General features: G+C 45.7%; 2 protein-coding genes across 3 annotated transcripts in view; one reads left to right on the forward strand and one right to left on the reverse strand.

The window, feature by feature from the left end:
• The first annotated feature begins 1,763 nt into the window (after positions 1–1,763).
• On the forward strand, positions 1,764–12,158 carry MORN4 (MORN repeat containing 4). Of its 2 annotated transcripts, XM_020996847.2 has the most exons (6): positions 1,764–1,854; positions 2,278–2,377; positions 8,563–8,700; positions 9,822–9,936; positions 10,347–10,456; positions 10,776–12,158. In XM_020996847.2, exons 3-6 carry the CDS (start codon positions 8,634–8,636, stop codon positions 10,922–10,924), a joined length of 441 nt encoding a protein of 146 aa, XP_020852506.1. In that variant the 5' UTR covers positions 1,764–1,854; positions 2,278–2,377; positions 8,563–8,633; the 3' UTR covers positions 10,925–12,158. The 2 variants fall into 2 exon arrangements, with proteins under 2 accessions (XP_020852506.1, XP_020852505.1); XM_020996846.2 differs by lacking the exon at positions 2,278–2,377.
• Positions 12,159–13,410: 1,252 nt separating this feature from the next.
• HOGA1 (4-hydroxy-2-oxoglutarate aldolase 1) overlaps positions 13,411–18,148 on the reverse strand; it is a 37,790-nt gene continuing 33,052 nt past the window's right edge. Inside the window, 2 exon segments of the mRNA XM_020996845.2 lie at positions 13,411–13,842; positions 16,392–16,525. Of these exon segments, the coding sequence (XP_020852504.1) occupies positions 13,693–13,842; positions 16,392–16,525 (284 nt within the window). The 3' untranslated portion in view covers positions 13,411–13,692.

Consider the following 18,148-nt stretch of genomic DNA (forward strand, 5'->3'; position numbering starts at 1 on the left):
ATACTCTCAGTCACCAAGGTTGACAACATAGGTGGTTTCAACTCCTCCTCTCTTCACCAAGTTTCCCTTAGATGTAGCTCTCTGCTGGCATCCAAGGACTAATGTCTTTCTAGAGTCCATAGGCAGTCCCTTTCTATCTGCCATGAGGGAGTCATACTGCCTGAAGCTTCAGCCATCTCCAGATGACTGTCTCCACATCCATCTGTAGCCACTAGGACAACTGTGATCATCATGACTGTCACCATTCCCCTCTGGCTGTCCTGAACTCATAACATCATTGCCTAAATATGTCCAAAATACTCATTCACATAATAGCAAAAAAGAAAAAAATATCAGAGACAGAGGAGACCATATGCTCACTTCCACCACAGTAGCTAGCATTTATATAGCACCTTGAGGTTTGCAAAATTCTTTACAAATGTAAACTCATTTGATCGTCATAACAATCCTGTGAGGTAGGTGCCATTACTTATTCTCATTTTACAGATAAGGAAACTAAGACACAGAGAGCTTAAGTGACTTGCCCAGGGTCACAAAGCCAGTAAGTATCTGAATCAGGATTTGAACTCAAGTCTCCCTGAGTCAAAGTCCTGCATTCTACCCACTGAACGCAGTGGCCAACTTTCTGAGACTGCTCAAAGTCGTCTTTCCTCCTCAAAGCTGCAAAAGAAAGAAAAAAATAAAAGAAGGGGCAAAACTCTTGTATAGGTTCACTCAGTTTCTGTACCTCTGAGCCAATCAGAAGTCTTATCATCATTATTTATGCCTCTCAATCACGTATGACTGGATATAGGCTCTCCCCCAAGTTCCACATGGTTGCTTAAACTGAAACTAGGAGGGAATATCTATGCAAGTTCCAAAAATGGGCCTCTGGGTGCCAATCCATCCCGATTACACATGTGAAACTATTTACTGAAATGTGTACCTGTGGGTGTTTTCTGATTTTTGTTACCAGGTAAAAGAAGTCTAGTCCTAAAGTTTCATTTATCCCTTTTCTGCTGAAGCCAAGAAAGCCAGAAGGAAAGGTGAGGAGTGAGAGCATTCTAGGCATCGGGGACAGCCAGGGAAAAAAAAATGTCTGGAGTAGGGAGATGGAACGTCTTGTTCGAGGACGCTAACAAAAGGAATAGGGTTGGTGACTCCCAACTCGTCCAAGCCGTTTGAGCAGCCAAGCATTGCAGATTTGGGTGGGAGGGGGATGTTCGGCGGGAGCAAGGAAATAGTTTAGCAAAACCAAGTCGCACAACAATCGAGCCTGACGATATATGCAGTACCTATGGTCCTCGCCTCTGCAAAGAAAGGAGGGAAGGCAAAGCATTTTAAATATACTACCATACGAACAGTGCAAATTCATAGGTGGAAAAACTAAGGGCAGTGATGCTTTGCAGTTGTGATGCTGGAGGAAGGTGCAGAGAGGCTTATAATAGTTGGAGTCACAATGGCTATTGGAGTCGGAGCGCTTTTTGCTTAAGAGTCTTACACTAGCTGTCCCTCGTAGGGGTCACACGCGGGTTACTAGTACCCTCAGAGGATGTGGGATGGCTCGACCCGAACCCTGCCCGGAACTCTCGTTCTCGGGGCCCTCTCCCTCCAAGGACGAATCCCTTCGTTACACTCCTCGCCCCGCACAAAGATGGAGCAGGCGACGCCAGAACGGCCAATGGGAAGAAGCGTTGCTGCCGGTTGCCCAGGTAACAACCAACGGGCGGCGGGGACTCTGCTCGGTGCAGAGCCGGGGTCCCGGAGGGGGCGGGGCTGGGGTCAGAGGGAGGCGGTGGAGCGGCCGGCAGCAGCAGCTGGCCTGGCGGAGTCGGGACGCGGCAGCCGAGACTCGGGGTCTCGGGGGCAGCGCAGGTCAGCTAGCGGGGGCGGAGGGGGGGGACCGCGGGGGGACGGGGGAGGCGCACGGGGTGGAGGTGAGGTGGGTGTGGCCGTGGGTGTGGCCAGGGATGCTGAGCTTCTCCTTTGGAAGCGGAGCCCTCCGAGCCAGGCCTGGCCTCAGGGGCGCGGGTGGGAACTGGCGGACGGGATCGCTTTGCTCTAATGAGCTGAGTGATGATAACGATAATAACAAAAAAAAAAAAACCCGCATTGTTGTTTGTATGGCACCCTGAGGTTGCAGAGCTCCCTCCGTGCGTTAGGTCATCGTAGCCTCCGGACACCCCTATGGAGGTAAAGTCTGCCCATTTTGCAGATGAGGAAACGGAGGTTCAGAGAAGTTAAGAGGCTCTCTAACAACATGTGCTTTTTTTCTCTGGATGCTTTTCTGCGTTCCAGCCTCCGGTCTTAGGCTAGCTCGTCCTGTATGATCCCTGGAGTTTCTTGCCTTCTTTATTCTGACCTGCCCCACAAACTTCCAAACTCGGACTCTTGGAGGGTAATGAGAGCTTTGTTTCCATTTGATTTGTTGTTTTTCTGCATGAACATTTCAAATAAATTTCTCGGTCATGTTAAATTTAAACTATGAGCTCTTGACACCTGCAAAGACCACTGGATTTGGAGTCAAAGTACTGTTTCAAATTCTAGCTAGGTCTGTCATTTGGCTACCTATATGATCTGAGACAAATATGAAGTCCTTCAACCTCAGTTTCCTCATAGGCAAAATGAGGGGGCTGGGTTAGATGACCCTTCAAGTCCCTTCCAACTCTAAATGAGTGATCATACAAACTCTTTCTTTAATGATTATTGTCAGAGTAGGTCCATCATGAATTCACATGTACCTTTTCTGTGGTCTAGTTGGAACTGGAAGGATGGTTATGATCAAAGATTTGAAATATTGAGAAAGCGTATGACCAAGTCTAAGTATTTGGTCCTTCTTGCATCATCATCTTCTGGTCATGTAATAGAAGATACAGTATCAATAAAGACCTTGTTTAAAACCTTTTTTTTTTTACCCTCGATAACAGTGGTAAAGGCAGCATATTTAGCCTCTGACATCTTAGTGCCTGGAAAAAGCTAAGATGAGAGGAGTGACTAAAATAGACCTAGTATATACAGAGAAGGTCCCTGTGAAAGTGACAGTCTTAAGGAGTTGATTCTCAAGGTAGCTGAATGAGGGGAGGATACCAGAGGCATGGCAAAAAGTCTTAGACCTTAATATTAAAACACACACACACACACACACACACACAAAATTGGGAGACTATCAGTAAATACCAGCCCATTGGCTTATATTCCCATCTCTACAACATTTTTATAGCAATAATCTACATATGCAACAAGGTCATCCTCGATGAAGGTATGAGAAGGGAAAAGGCAGCTTTCACCAAAAGTGTTCTATCTTTATAGTCATACAATTGACTGTAAGGTGTAAAGGTTAGAAGAGCCACTGTGCTTATTATTTTGGGGTTTTTTTTTTTTACTGTCAAAAGGCATTTGATTCAATAAGGCAAGATACTTCCTTAAAGGCTGTTCTCTAAGAATGTACCACCAAGCATATGTCAAAATCATACAATATCCCTTGAAAGATGTAACATGTCAAATCATAAAACAGGGAGACATATGCTTGCCAGGAGTGCCATCATCATAGAGAATTATCTTATGTTCAGAGCAAATGATAAGTGGAAGAAGGATTTTCTATAGGTGTTAATGGTCTTCAGATGCACTTGTTTATGGAATACATTGCGCTAATTACATCAAGCCCCAGAATATTACAGAACCAACCAAGTGACTGCTGTAATCACTCAAAAGTTTTTGTCCTGATTCTTCACAGAATAAAACCTGGTGAAAGAAGAATTCCTATTATTCAGACGGTGTTATGCAGTAGCATAAACAATCAACAAAGCTTGTCCATCGGTACAACTGTCTTGTACAAACATTTCAAATTGACAGTGAACTGTGCCCAAGAAGAAGACAGGAGGAAAGCAGACAGGATTACCTTTGGGGAGACTGTACAATGCAGTTAGTGATCCTGAGCTTCCCTTCACAATTATTTCCTAGCTTTTTAACAGTATTTTCCTGGTGGTGCCTGGCTGAGTTGTCAAAGTCCTCAAATTAAAGGGTCACCCAGAGGGCAACAGAGAAGGTATATGGTGGGTATGAGCTGACTGTAGTATATTACCAGTGAAGAATTGCCCAGGAGAAATATTGTAAACTAGACTATCATCAGAGATTTACAAATGGAAAAAAGATTAGGCGATCACATAGCAAGACCTAGGGAGAAGTGAGGGATAGCGCACAGTCTTTGTGGTTACCCATACATTGTTAAGATCTAGAGGATTTATTTGCAAGGGGATCTGGACAGGAGTTGTACAAATAGGACAAGAAAGTATGGATGGGCTTAGATCTACAGTACTGGAGAAAGTACCCACGTCAGTGGGATCAAAGGTCCATCAAAGGATCCAACTTGAGTTTCAAGGCCTTGCTGGCACTTAGCAGTCTTTATTTCCTTCTCTTTAGGGTTCTTAAAATTTGAGTACCAGTATCCTTTTTAATCAAGGAGAGAGCTTTGTTGAAATTTAAGTGTGTGACATTATCTGGCAATGTTATATTTTGGGAATATTATAGAAAAGTATATAAGCAGGTAAGGTAGACACATATAAAACATGCTTTAGCTTAGGAGACTCAGACCCATATAAAACAGCCATCTTTATGTGGGAACAGGTTGTCCTGTGCTCATAAAATGATAATTCCATTGTGAGGACTGAGTAGCATCTTAGGACATCTGTGCTCTGAGACAGCAGAGTAATTTCCTTTTGGGCAAATGTTTGGCATGTAGCTTTGTAGCTTTTGTAGCTTATTCATTTATCCAGAGTACAGAAAAGGTGGTGTCTCTTTAGAATCATGAATCATCTTGCCTCTGTGACTGGATTCCACTTATAAGCCTGGAATCTAAGCCTAGAGTCCCCATATCCTCTTTGAAGTGGTCATTTTAATAACTGGTACAAATATTGATTTGAGTTCATTGTTAACTAAAGTAATCTGTGTTCTGGCATCTTTTGTTGTATACTAATTAAGCCCTAGGCTTTGTTAGCAGAGGTTACATTTTTTTTTAAACTAGTAAATTGTCTCAGCGACCAGGGTCAGTGATAAAATTCCATTTCTGAGCTATTGGCAGTGCAGCTGTCCATTAATCAGTTTGAGTAATTATGGAAGTCAAAGCAGTAAATCTCTTTGTTGCCCCAAACAGCAGCAATAAGATGTGGACACCTGTTGTAGCTGCTCACTAAAGAACAGCCGAACGGCCGTTGGCTGAGATTCATTGATCTCAAATGTTTTTTTCAATAGCCCTCCTACTTGTAGTCTGAGGAGTGTGTGTGTGGTACAAACTCTATATCCAATAGATAGCTGCCAGGAAGATAGGCCACACTTCCTGGGGGATTTGTAGCTTGTACTCTAAAACCAAATGAAAGATGGTAGCAAGGCAGGGCCTCCTGAATTGACAACGAGAGAGAGTAACAAGTAACAAAGAAAGTAATCCGTAGCATTTCACTAGCTCTCTTCATATGTTTGGAGTTTATTCCCAAAGGGCCAACAAACAGCACAGCAAAGACGTGCTTGGTTTCCTAGGGAAGGAACAGTTGAGTGCCCTCTCAGTCGGTAAAGCTGATGTCGTGTTTCCTTTCTTCCAGTATCCAGCAGGTTCCTCAGAAACAGGTTCAGTTCCTCCAGCCAACCAGTAACTCTGACTAGGACTTCTGTGTAGCTCTCAGGAGAGGGAAATGAATCAATGGGGGTGCCAATCTCGTGCTAGTCCCTTCCCCAAGACATCCTGGAGTGAACCCTTGCCGATCTTTGAGACAGAGCAATGTTTATTCGTTTCAGCTGAACTTGGAAAGGGATTGCCTTAGCATAATCTTCCTGTGGAAATAGTAACCTTGAATTTGCTTTTGAAATCACTTTTTCAGTGATAGAATATGCATCACTATATCTTTCCGTAAATCCTGACTGATCTTAAATGAGTGGAATGATGGTCCTGGATTACACAGCCTCTAATGATTTGGCTTGTTATGTCTGGGAAGAACCATCCTCAGTCTTTATTTATCAGAACAACTATCTGAACTGGAAAGAGTTATCCCCTAGAGTTCTGATGGAAAACCATTCCTCTTGCTCTCATTAATGTTGTATTTGCAATGGAGTCATGTTGACCTGCACCCAGACGTTGTCTGATGCTAAACTGCTTGAGATAAGGGCCTTGTGAGTCTGAAACCAGAGCTGAGGGCCTGGGACACTGATGGATGAGAAAGCATGCTAGGCACCGGGCTCTGCATTTGTTTGAAGAAAAAGAGGTCATCCGGATATCAGGGGCAAGCAAGGAATGGAGAAGTCAGCCCGTCTCAGTGTGGTCTGAGTAGGATGCACTACTGGCCAGTGACTGTCATGAACCAGCAGGAGTTCATCAGGAACAAGTTATGCCAGGCTACCCTCATTTCCTTTTTTGACAGAGTTACTAGAATGATAGATGAAAAGAACCCCACATGCATAGCACACTCAGATTTCAGTAAGGCATTTGACAGAGGGTCTCATGACTTCGTTGTGGTCAGGATGGAGACATGTGGAGGTGGATTTGGAATTAGATGATCGGTCCTAAGAAATGATGACTAATGGAACTATGACATACTAGAGGGAGGTCTGTGGTGGAATGCCACAGGGTTCAGCCCTTGTCCTGGTTCTTTTCATTTTAATCAGTTATTTGGATGAAGGTATAGATGGAACGTTCATGAAAATTGGTGGATAAAAAACCTGGGAGGGATAGCTAAATAGGCAAAATGACAGACTTCATCAGACTAGAGTGAAGAGCCAAAACTATTGGGATGAAACCTTTAAGGGAGAATATGAAGTTCCTTTACTTGGGGGGAAAAGAAATCAACCACAAAAGTATAGGATGGGTAAGATATGGCTAAACAATCATATGAAAAAAGTCTGAGTGAGATTTAGAAGACCACAATTCAAAAGGAGTCAGTGGTGCGATATGTTGTTACAGAAGCATATGGCATGGTGGAGAAGGTGTCATACATGATGTCAGAAACACCCTTTGTCCAAATTCCCCTTCTGACACAAGGTGTATGAGCGTGGGCACATCACTGGACCTCTGAGCCATGATTTCCTAATCTCCAGAGTGGAGATTATCACTACTGCATCAGAGGGATGTGGTGGCTAGCAGTGATATAATTCATGTGACGGACCTGGCACTGTGAGGGCCTCTTCTAGTGTCCGAGAGTAGCATCATTATGTGTCAAGGAGAAGAGCTAGCCCAGTCCCAAGCCGGAGGAATGGAAGTAGTATTGTCAGGATGAGAAGGCTTTATATGGTTTTGCTGTGCTTGGCCCTGGTTGTAGCATATGGGGAGTGAATGACTCCTTCGGGTCGAGGCAGTGCATTTTGGGAAGGATGTTGACAAGCCAAAGCACATCCAAGGGGGAACAGTCATGGGGGTGAGGAGATAGATACGCAGCCATTCCCTGTGAGGATCAGTGGGAAGAAGTGAGAATGTTTAACCCAGAGTAAGCTTCAGGGGGAAATGGTTATGGTCCTTATGTATTTGAAGTGCAGTCACGAGACAGAGGGATTAGGCTCATTTTGTTTGCCCCTAGAGGGCAGAACTCAGAGCTGTGGTACAAGTTGCAGAGAGGCACATTTGGACTCATTAGAAGGAGAATTTACTAATGAAGAATGCTCTCCAAGAGTGGAGTGGGCTACCTTCCAAGGTAGCCATTGTCCCAATTCTGAAGGTCTTTGAGAGGAAGGTGAATGACCACCTGTCAAGGATGTTATAGAAGGAATTTCTACTCAGGTTTGGGTTGGACTAGGTAACACCTGAGGTCCCTGCTAGCTCTTTGATTCCAGTGACTCCCCAGACATAGCATTTGCACCCCGTTCCTACACACACACACACACACACACACACACACACACACACACACACACACACACTGGAAGCACCAGCTCTATCAGGGTAAGGATTTCTAGCTCAGTGGCCCCCAGCTGGCTCCCCTCACTGCAGGCCCTTTCTCATCTGCCTAATATGTATTTTCCATATTGTGGGCAAAAATTATTGAATTTTGCTGGATCATCTCCTAATTTTAAGATGTCAGAATCCCAAGAATGAGCTGTGACAGAAAATTTAGGGCATTTAGTGCCTAGATTTTCTGTGATAGTAAATGTTCTTTTCCACTCCCACCCCTGTTTTCATGAAGTTTTTCACATGTACTCCAGCCTTACTTAGTCTCCCTTTCCTTAGCATGTTGACAATACTTATGATTGCACCACACAATTTCAGATTTAATTGTGTCTTACATTGTTCATTTTTGTTTCATTTTGTGTTGAATCAACAAAGAAATTGTAAGCTCCTTGAGGGCAGGTCTTTTATGCTTAGTAAGCACAGATAGACCTTCATTTTATTGATTCCCTTTTCTTCCCCTGGAATCTTAGAAAATGGGATGTGGCTCACATTTTTAGAATAAAGTAAAGGAGTTGATTAGAAGGTGAGGGTAATTAAAAAGGGATAGTGGTGGTTGGGGAAAAGAATGTTTTTCATAGGATCTGTTTGAATTCATGAAAATTTGGGTGGGCTGATAAAAGCTTTTTCAAACATGTCTGCAAAGCTGCTTTCCTTTCCTCTAGCTGTCCTATGACGATAGCAAGCCTCCACCTGTTTCCTGTGGTTTCACCCTGGTCTTCTGTAAGCTGTCACCATGACCCTGACAAAAGGCTCCTTCACCTACTCCAGCGGGGAGGAATATCGTGGCGAGTGGAAGGAGGGTGAGAAGGGTGTCGGAGGTCTCCAGAGATGAGAACTCTTTTCTGGATGAAGGGAAAATATATTAGAGTATTTGAATCAACTTTGCTGGTCTTCTGTTCTCCCTAGCATCTTTCCCCCTTGCATTATATCTATATGAGTAAAAGAGGAAACATGCAATGTTAGTCTCCCCTCATCAACCCAGACCCTACCCTTTTTGCAAAATTTGGATCGGTTCAACATTTTTCAGTGATGTTACTTAGGCATTTTTTTAATGTTAATGAATAGTTCCCTTTATATCTATATGAGTAAAACAAAACTAAGTATTTTAAAAGCAAAAGAATTAAGGATATCATCGATTCAACCTAAATTATTCTGGTAACATACAGCTAGAAGAATAGACTATATATATCCCCTTGTTTGGCCTCATTCCTTTTGTGGAAGACTGGGATCAGTTCCATGTTACGACAACTGAAACATTCCATTATGGAAGCTTGACTAAGTACATGGCCTGGAAGAGTGATGACAACTTCCTTGCCTCATCTCATTCCAAGTCTTTTTCCTTCTCTCCCTAGTTCTGTCTGCCTCTCGTCATGTCCTCCAAGAGCTCACATGTAACTTCTGGGTAGCCCCAGGAAATTACAGTTTCTTTGTCCCTAAAATAAACTCCATTCTCCATTGTCTCAAGAGCATTATTGTTCACCGGGCATCTTGCCTTGTTTCCTGGCCAATTCAGTGGGCAAATAGAGCACCCTCAAAGATGTGAAATCTTAGCCAGTGCTGTAAGAGTCGATCTTTTTTGTCTTGCATCTTTCACACTGATGAGGGGCAGTTTTTAGTTTCTAGATTTTTGTCACTTTTGCATGTGAAGAGAATCCAAACCAGTTGGTTGTAAATTAAGGAGGGGAAGTCCCAGGAAGTCTCATTGCCTTCACATGGCAGCTTTGGTGCTTTGTTCTTCTAGCTCTTTCAGCACCAGAATGCTAAGCCGTACTGATGTCACTAACTTGTCCTCTTTTTATTTTTTAGGATAACTCTTTCCTCTTTGAGTCGGTGGTCTGTAAGGGAAGGGATGATAGGTGCTTGAGAAGGTACCCAGGAGCTGCCCCATTCCAGCCTGACACCTGTCCTTTTCTTTGCTTAGGCCGCAGGCATGGTATTGGTCAACTGATGTTTGCAGATGGCGGCACCTACCTGGGTCATTTTGAGAATGGGCTCTTTAATGGCTTCGGGGTACTGACTTTCTCAGATGGCTCAAGGTGGGTACTTGGTCCTCTCCCCTCTCAGCCTTAGACTGGGGAGGCTCCAGTTTACAAATGGGATGACAATAAACAGTTTGCTAACTCTGAGCCAGTCCCAGTCCCTGCAGATCCTGCCCCCAAAGAGTGTGGCATCTCTCTTGACTGATCTTAAACATTTCAAGATCTGGAAGCTTTTCTGAAGTGGCCAGGAGGGAAGTGATCTTTTGACTCTTATCCTCCATCACTTTCCATCTGCATTTTCCTCTTATGTTCCCTTCTTTCCCTTCCTGGGCTATGTCACAGTCAACTAACTCTGGTTGAATATGGCTGGAGCTTGGAAACAGGTGGAATCACATTCCGCATGTTCACTCAGCTCCAGCTTGGAGTCTCTCTGCACATGGCTGATCTTGGTGTCTCTCTCTCTGAAGATACGAAGGGGAGTTTGCCCAAGGAAAGTTCAATGGTGTTGGCGTTTTCATCCGCCATGACAACATGACCTTTGAGGGAGAGTTCAAGAGTGGCAGAGTAGATGGCTTTGGTGAGTAGCAGCCACAGGTGGATTGTTCTTCCAGTTCATCTAGTCAGGGCTGGGCCTTCCCTTGTTCCAAGCAGTTAGACTGTTGAGCGTGAAGAGGTGGGAGGCTATCTGTTGAGTCCAGCCTCTCCCTTTTTACTCACTGATGCCTAAGAGCCCCATCTTTTCCTTCCATGGTCCTCAGCAAGGTGACAATAACAATCTCTTATGGGCCTGGAAAGCATTTTTCAACTTCTCTGAATTGGATTTGAACCGAGACCTTTGAGTAGCCTCCTATAATAATGTCTCTAATTGGTTTTTCCTCTTTTATCTTAACCAACAGGCCTGCTGACTTTTCCTGATGGTTCTCATGGAGTTCCTCGAAATGAAGGTCTGTTTGAGAATAATAAGTTGCTACGGCGAGAAAAGTGTCCTGCAGTGATCCAGAGGGCGCAGAGGGCTTCTGAGTCAGCCCGGAACCTCCCAGCTTGACAAGGGTACCGTGGCTCTGCCGGGAGGAGCCGTTGGGCAGTCCAGCCACCTCTGTTCATTCACTGCAAGTGAAGGAATGAACCAGACCCAAGATTCTTTGAGTTATGAACACCAAACAGTTGCCTTCTGACACATCCCCTTTGCCTGCCAATTGAAAGCTAGACTGTGGACTGGGGCCGTTTACAGGCCCTCCAACAGCTCTGACTTGCTGGAGAGGGAGCGGCTGATTTCAGTTTTGCCTTGGCCCTGCCCCTTGTCTGCTGCTGCTCAGACGAGCTGCCTTTTTCCATACCCTGGGGACTCTCCATCCCTGAATCCCTGCACTGCCCCCAGCCTTGCTGCCTTCTGCTTCATCCCGGGTCCATGGTCACCTGCAATATACTTAGTGCCCCCCCTCCATTTGGGGGAGGTGATCCAACAGCCTTCCCTCACCAGAGGCCCATGCCTTGGGCATCCTGGGGGAGGGAAGAGGGTGGACTATCTAGGGGGTCAGGGAAAGAAGGCATGCAGCAGGCATTTAAGAGCCTAGGTTGGAGACTTCTTCTTATGTTGTTATTGTTTGGAATTAAGGCTCCAGGCCTGTTACGTAAACTGGCCAGGCTGATCTTGAACTCCTCTTTCCCAGTCTTTGGGCGCTGTGGTGAGCCTTCATGTGTCCTTGACTTTACAGTGTAACTCCATTACACAAAAGGACTCCATTTATACATCTCATCTTTATGTACCTTCATTGTTCTTATATGGGTAAAAAAGCGATACAGAACTATAATCTTAAACTCACGTGTAGAACAGAGGACAGGAACCTCCAGGCCCACTAATAATGTGTGAAAGCCAGGACTGATTTGGTCTTCCTTAAGACTGGAAAGGAACTGGTTAGGCAGGAGTCCTCCTTGTGGACCACCTGGCCAGAGCACTGTCAGCTCCCTGGAATTTAGACAGAGGTGGGTGCAGATCAGTCAGGAATGTGTTGAGCTAAAAACTACTCGGTGGACCAAATCCAGGTCACCGTAACTCTTTCACCACCGGCCCTGGACATTAGACCTGGAGATGAAAACTCTACTCATCAGCATCACATAGAGCTCATTCTGAGACTTTGGACACAGCACACTCCCCATTATTCTCACATTGAATGTTTCATGTGCAGCAGAAATACTAGCTGTGTGCCTCTATCATCTCTGCATTGTACTGTTGAAATAAAAGTGTTTATAAGGAATCAATGCATCTTCCAAACTGCCAATATGTAGTTCTCTTGCTTTTGATCCTTATTTTTTTCTTTGTAGCTATGACTAGATCAGTAGAGCCCCATTTGCTCTTTCCAAGGGCCAGTAATAAGTCGAGATTCAAGATGCCCCTCAGTAAGGCCTACTTCCCTCCAATTTATTTTGGGCTTTCCCAAAATTGATCCTCTCACCTGGCCTTGAGAGTATTTATGACTTCCTCCTCCACGCCATCATTAGGGCCTGTTGTAAGTTCTGAAACAGAGTGCACCTCAAGAACTGTCACGGTGGGCTCAGCTAGGCTGAGGCCTCCTGGTATCCAGGAAGGAAACTGGTAGGGGTGAGGGTAGGGGCAGATCAGGACCCAATTTGCTTCTGTGTAGTTTATCGGTCTTTATAAATAGTATCACGTGGTTGGGAGTACAGGAGATTATCGAAGTTCCAAAGCAACGGTTTTACCAATGAAAGGCAGCGCCGGACACGAGACTGGCCAAGTCTTAGTTTGTGATTCCCCTCTCTGATGTCTAAAGATGGCTTCAGTAACATTTGTCCACCAGGTGGCGCTGTATGCTTGCAGTTGACGAGGCTGATGAGCCCCTGGACCACAAACCTGAAATCATGCCCTCATCCTGCCTGCCAAATGCAGGGAATGCATAGATTAAATGGGTGCTGTTGAGTTATAGAGTACTGAGATACTAGGGGGGAGGGAAGAAGCATTTGTTAAGTGCCTACTGTGTGCCAGGCACTGTGCTTGACAAATACCTATCCAGGCAAGGGTGGCTGGCTCAGTGATGGTGGTGGGAGTGGAGTACAGTTATTGTTAATGGCTTTGCCTTTGTGCATGTCTCTCAGCCTTTCCACTCTAGGTTTTCTTCCCACCTACTTCCACCAGTGGGCAGAAGCCTCCCCTACCTATGTCCTGGACCAAACAGCAGAGACTGGAGCTCAGGGTTATCTTCCCAAGGCTGAGCAGCCTCTATTCTTCTCAGGCTTCTTTATTCCAGCTCAGAATATGACATTCCTGTCACCCCCAACCCCCACCTTCCCTTCTGGATACTGAGATCATAGGGAAAAGGCTGGAGCAGAGACCAAAGTAACAAAAAGCATCTTTTCCTAACTGGGGACTCTGAGGAATGTGGTGTTGTGAAACAGATAGGAGGTTTGTAGTCTGGGGGAATGATGTGGTCCTGATGCTACCACCTGTCTGGCCAGTAGTGTCTGGTGGAGGAGGAAGGGCCTGGAGACATAATAATAGCTCACATTTATATGGTGTTTTAAGGTTTGTGAAGCTGCTTTATATATATATATTATTTGATTCTCACAACAACCCTGTGAGGTAGGTGATTTTTTAGCCCCATTTCACGGATGGGAAAACTGAGGTTGAGAAAGGTTGAATCATCCTTAGGGGATAGGGGATGGAAAGAATGGGAGCAGGCAAAGGGTAATGGCACCATAGCTCCCCCTGACCTCTGCTATATCATTAAGGTTATGGGTATAGGAGTGGTGGCCAACTAGGGACCTGGCAGGGGAAGGCCATGACCTGCACCTGGCTCTTCATAGCCAGCCATTGGTAGTGAAATCCAAGCGTAGCTTCTCTTCTTCATCAGGGCTCAGGTTACTCAACGGGGCACGACAAGGACCTCCATAGTAGCCAAACCAGTCCATGGTTTTCTTCAGCCCCGGGATCCCAAAGCGTCGAGTTACCTGAGAGGAAATGTCAGAGGTAGTCTCTAGCTTTATCCTAGGCCCAAACACATATGCCCCTCAAAGTTAGGGCTCCCACCTCTCCTCCTAAGCATAGAATAAAAAACTTCCAAAGCCTGTAGCACCAAGGGGGACATCTAGGACCACAGCTTCAAGTCCTGAGAGATATGGGGTCATTACTAGGGAGTGAGAGGAAAGGAGTATAGGACTTTGGATCTGTTGAACAGGGAAAGATGGAGAGTTTTTCACGTATTTTTAAATCTGGAAGAGACCAGAAATCCTTTCATCTAACCCCTTTTCATATCGGTGAGGAAAGGCAATGACGCGACTTGTCCAAGGTTTCACAGCAGAATACTAGTGGGAAGTGGGAAAGAGAGCTAGGTTCCTCTTATTTCTGGCCCCTACCTAACACTGCTTCTCAACACTTTAGTTAGTTCTAGGATGAACAAAAACCCAGCAAGGATTGGAGAGAAGGGGGACAAGCAATTAGAGCACAGCCCCTTAGGGAAAGTGTCCAAACTCTTGGACTTGTCCTATGGATCCCTGGAGCCTCCCTTATCAGCTGGGGCCTGGAATGCAGATAATAGTCAGACCAGGAGGGCTGAAGCAAGGAAGGAGAGGGGGCTTCTGAGGTAGAGCCAGGGATATATCCTAGGAGGTAACTCACTGACCTCATGTTCCCTACTTCAATAACCTCAAACCACTCCCTTAAGACCCAACTTCTCCTTTTTCCTTCTCACCACCCTCAACCCCTCCAGCTTCTCCCTGACCTACATTCAAAACCTTGGTGTTCTTCACTGCACAAAGGAAACCTTTTTTGTAAGAGGTTAAAAACAAAAAAACCCCTTCTTTTGTGTCATGAGTAACCATCCACTAGAGGACAGCATTCCTTAGCAATCATGGAGGTGGCATTCCCAAGTCCAGAGATCTTAAGCGCTGAAATCAGCCCTTTACTTTCTTTCTGGGGCAGAATGACAGAGTGAGGTGGTGAGGAGGAGGGAAAGAGGCCTGGTGGTAGAAAACTTAATAGCCTGTCCCCAAAATCCATGAGTCACTGAAGAACTCTTGAAGACCCCCTACAGAGCCCCTAAGGGACTTGGGAAGAAGGTAGGTTAGATGCTTGGGTAATGAAGGACATGGAAACTCCTAAATATAGCTGTGGGGCAGAAGTCTGGCAGAGGGGTGGGAGGGAGGGAGGACATTGTGTACAATGGGGCAGGGCAATCTGCTGAGATCAAGCTGCACTTAGGGTAGCTGAGACCACAGCCCAGGCTGCAGACAGGTGGCCCTGGAATTCCTGTGCCTGTGTCCAGGGCTGACATAGGAGAGAAGGGAATCTCCTGCGAGACAGGAGGCTGGCGGTGCCAGCACACCCAGAATTGGGATGGCAGCGAGGCAGTTCTTCCCTTCCTAATAATGACAGAGACACAATCTGATTCTTCTCCAGTGTCATTCTCCCCCCTCTTCCTAGCGTGTACCCCGAGAGCTCAGAAAGAATATTCCTGTTTTAAGCCTGGCTACAGGCAGCTTCTGGGTGTGGTATTTGTATGTCCATGTTGGTTTGCCTCTCTCTTTGTCTGCCTGCCTGTATTTGTCTCTCTGCCCCCCCTCTATCAATCACTCTCTCTGTGTCCTCTCTTTTTCCACAGAAGGGATGTATGGGTGAGTAGGGGGTATAGGAGCAGGTCACCCAGCCTCACAGAGGAATGTGTAATGTGCAGGGGCAGTGTGTACCTTGATGGTGCTTAGCTGGAGGGGCTTCATCTTACAAACTGTTACATCCTATTTATAGCCCCTAGGAAGTTCTATATCCTGGGAGTCTCCTACTTTTCTCCCCAGCTGTTACTTCCTTGAGTCTGGATTGTCTTTCTTTGTGTCCCATTAGAAGGGGCAAAAAAACAAGAGAAACCAGGCCCACCCATCCCCATGATCCATAAAAAGCCCAAAAGAAGGAGCATTCAGGGGGGAATGACTCAAGGGGATGAAGCTATCTCTTTAGCCCATGGAGACCATCTTAATGTTATTTCTAATCTCACATCAGCTGTGTGTTTGAGACCAGGCTGGTCCCCCAGAAACTGACCCAAGACAACACAGTTTGTTCTACATCTGAACTAAACATCTATGTGTAAGCTTATCATAAGACTGTGTAATAGGGGGGTGCATTTTGGGAGGGGAGAGAATGACAATGGAGAGGAATCAGATTGCTTCTCCAAGTGCCGTCATTAGGAAGGGAAGAACTCCTGCCTCACTGTCATCCCAGTTCTGGTGGGCTGGCACTGCCAACACTCAGACTCACAGGAGAGTCCCTCATCTCCTATGTCAGACCTAGACATAGGCACAGGAATTCCAGGAACAGCCTGGGCGATGCTCTCAGCCACCCTCTATACCGTCTGATCTCAGAATAGGGATGCCATCCTCATGGTGCTCTTTCTGAAAATAAAGAGATCAATTGGGAAGCTGGTTAAGTTCCTGCTGTCTTTCCCATTCAGAGGCCCAGAATGGCTGTGAACAGGCACAAAGGGAAGAGGACCCTTTTACAGGGAGCTCACCGCAGTATTGGGTTCAATGAGGCGATGCTGCAAGGCCTGGGCATCTTCCCACTGCCCAGTGAGGCAGAGTCGCTCCAGCTGGCACACCTGTGCTCCCAGGACATTGGCCAAACCACAGATACTCCCAACAGCTCCTGCCACCACAGCCAGAGATAAAACTTAGAGCACAATCACAGCCTGTGTGCTCCCCAACCCTTCACCCTCACTCCCCACACACACACAAATGACCCAGAGAAGCCCTGAATCCTGAAAGGGGAGCTTCCTTTCTCTTAGGAGACTTAGAATCCTAGCACTTCAGATCCGGAAGGGACCGTAGAGATCAGCATTTAGTACCACTCCATTTGGCAGAAAAGAATACTGAGGCTTGGAGAAGCAGTGACCCAGGTCTCCAAACTCTGAGTAATCTTGTCCCTAAAACACATTGCAGTAGACCAGTAAGTATGACTCTGTCTTGGGACTCAAGTCAACCACATGGCCAATGCAGATATGCACAATGAGAAAGCAGAGTCATCCTGGCATTGATTACCAAGCACAGAAAAAGTTGGAACTTTGTGACCACAGAATATAGATTGCCAAGGAGAAAAGTTGTCATGCATGAGGGAAACAGACTCCAAAGATGCTATTTAGAGGAGTTTGGTGGGCAGCAAGAAATTGGAGCTATGATGCTGACTGGTCAGAAGTCCTTCTCCCTCTCTGTACCCAGGGGAGCTGGGAGGAATGATTCAGAAGAATCGAGGTCCTATCTGACAGCTAAGGCTCCTTTTCTGTGATCCCAACCCCAGGAGAACCGGATCAGTAGCAGGAAAGAAGCCTTGCTCTTTTATCACTTTAGTCCCCGAAGGAATCTGAACTATTTAGAGAAGAAACTGAGGCATGGGCAAAAACTGGGTTTAGGCCTAGGAAGAAAGAGCAGTATAATAAACTTAGGAATGAGGTATCTGGGGACAAGGCCCTGAGCTCCTTTCTGAGGGCAAGAAGGGGTCTTACAAATTATATAAGTCCAACCACAGCTCCCTTCTCCTTAGGGACTGGGAAGAGAATTGCCAAGTCTGATCCAGTGGAAGCCCAGGGGGAACTAGGGTCCCCTAAGGTTAGTAACCAGATCGTTCTTTCTATACGCCCTTGAAAACTAGAGCCCCGGGCCATTGTGGTTGGAGGTGGACCCCTCATATTCCACGTGGGCCTCTGTCTTTCAGGAACCATGATGTATACACTGGGGTATAGTTGATAAGAACTTCCCACTTGGAAGTGGGAAGACCAGCTGGGTGACCCTGAGTGAGTCAATGAACTTCTCAAAGCCTCAGTTTCTAAAATGGGGAGAAGAGTGAGCCCCTAACTGTGCTAGTAAGTGGGTCAAATGTGAAGATGTGCTTTGAAACTCTCAAGCCTGTACAAAGGTGAGCTATTCCTATTATTATTGACCTCAAATGAATAACTGTTTTTATGTAGTACTTTTAAAGTCTGCAAAGAATTTTAAATACATAATCACATTTGAGCTTCAAGACAACCCTATGAGGTAAGGTGAGAGGATAATAGCACCTATTATCCAGGCACTGTGCTAACTGCTTAACCAATATATATTTAATGTTCACAACAATCCTGTCAGGAAAGGTGCTTTTTATGTCTATTTTACAGTTAAGGAAACTGAGGCAGACAAAAGTTAAGTGACTCATCCAGGGTCATCCAGCTAGTAAATGTCTAAGGCTGGATTTGAACTCAGGTCTTGCTGACTCCAGGCCCAGCACCCTAGCCACTGT

Source organism: Phascolarctos cinereus, unplaced genomic scaffold (assembly GCF_003287225.1).
Source record: "Phascolarctos cinereus isolate Bilbo 61053 unplaced genomic scaffold, phaCin_HiC Scaffold_3;HRSCAF=262, whole genome shotgun sequence".
In the NCBI taxonomy this organism is placed as follows: domain Eukaryota; kingdom Metazoa; phylum Chordata; class Mammalia; order Diprotodontia; family Phascolarctidae; genus Phascolarctos; species Phascolarctos cinereus.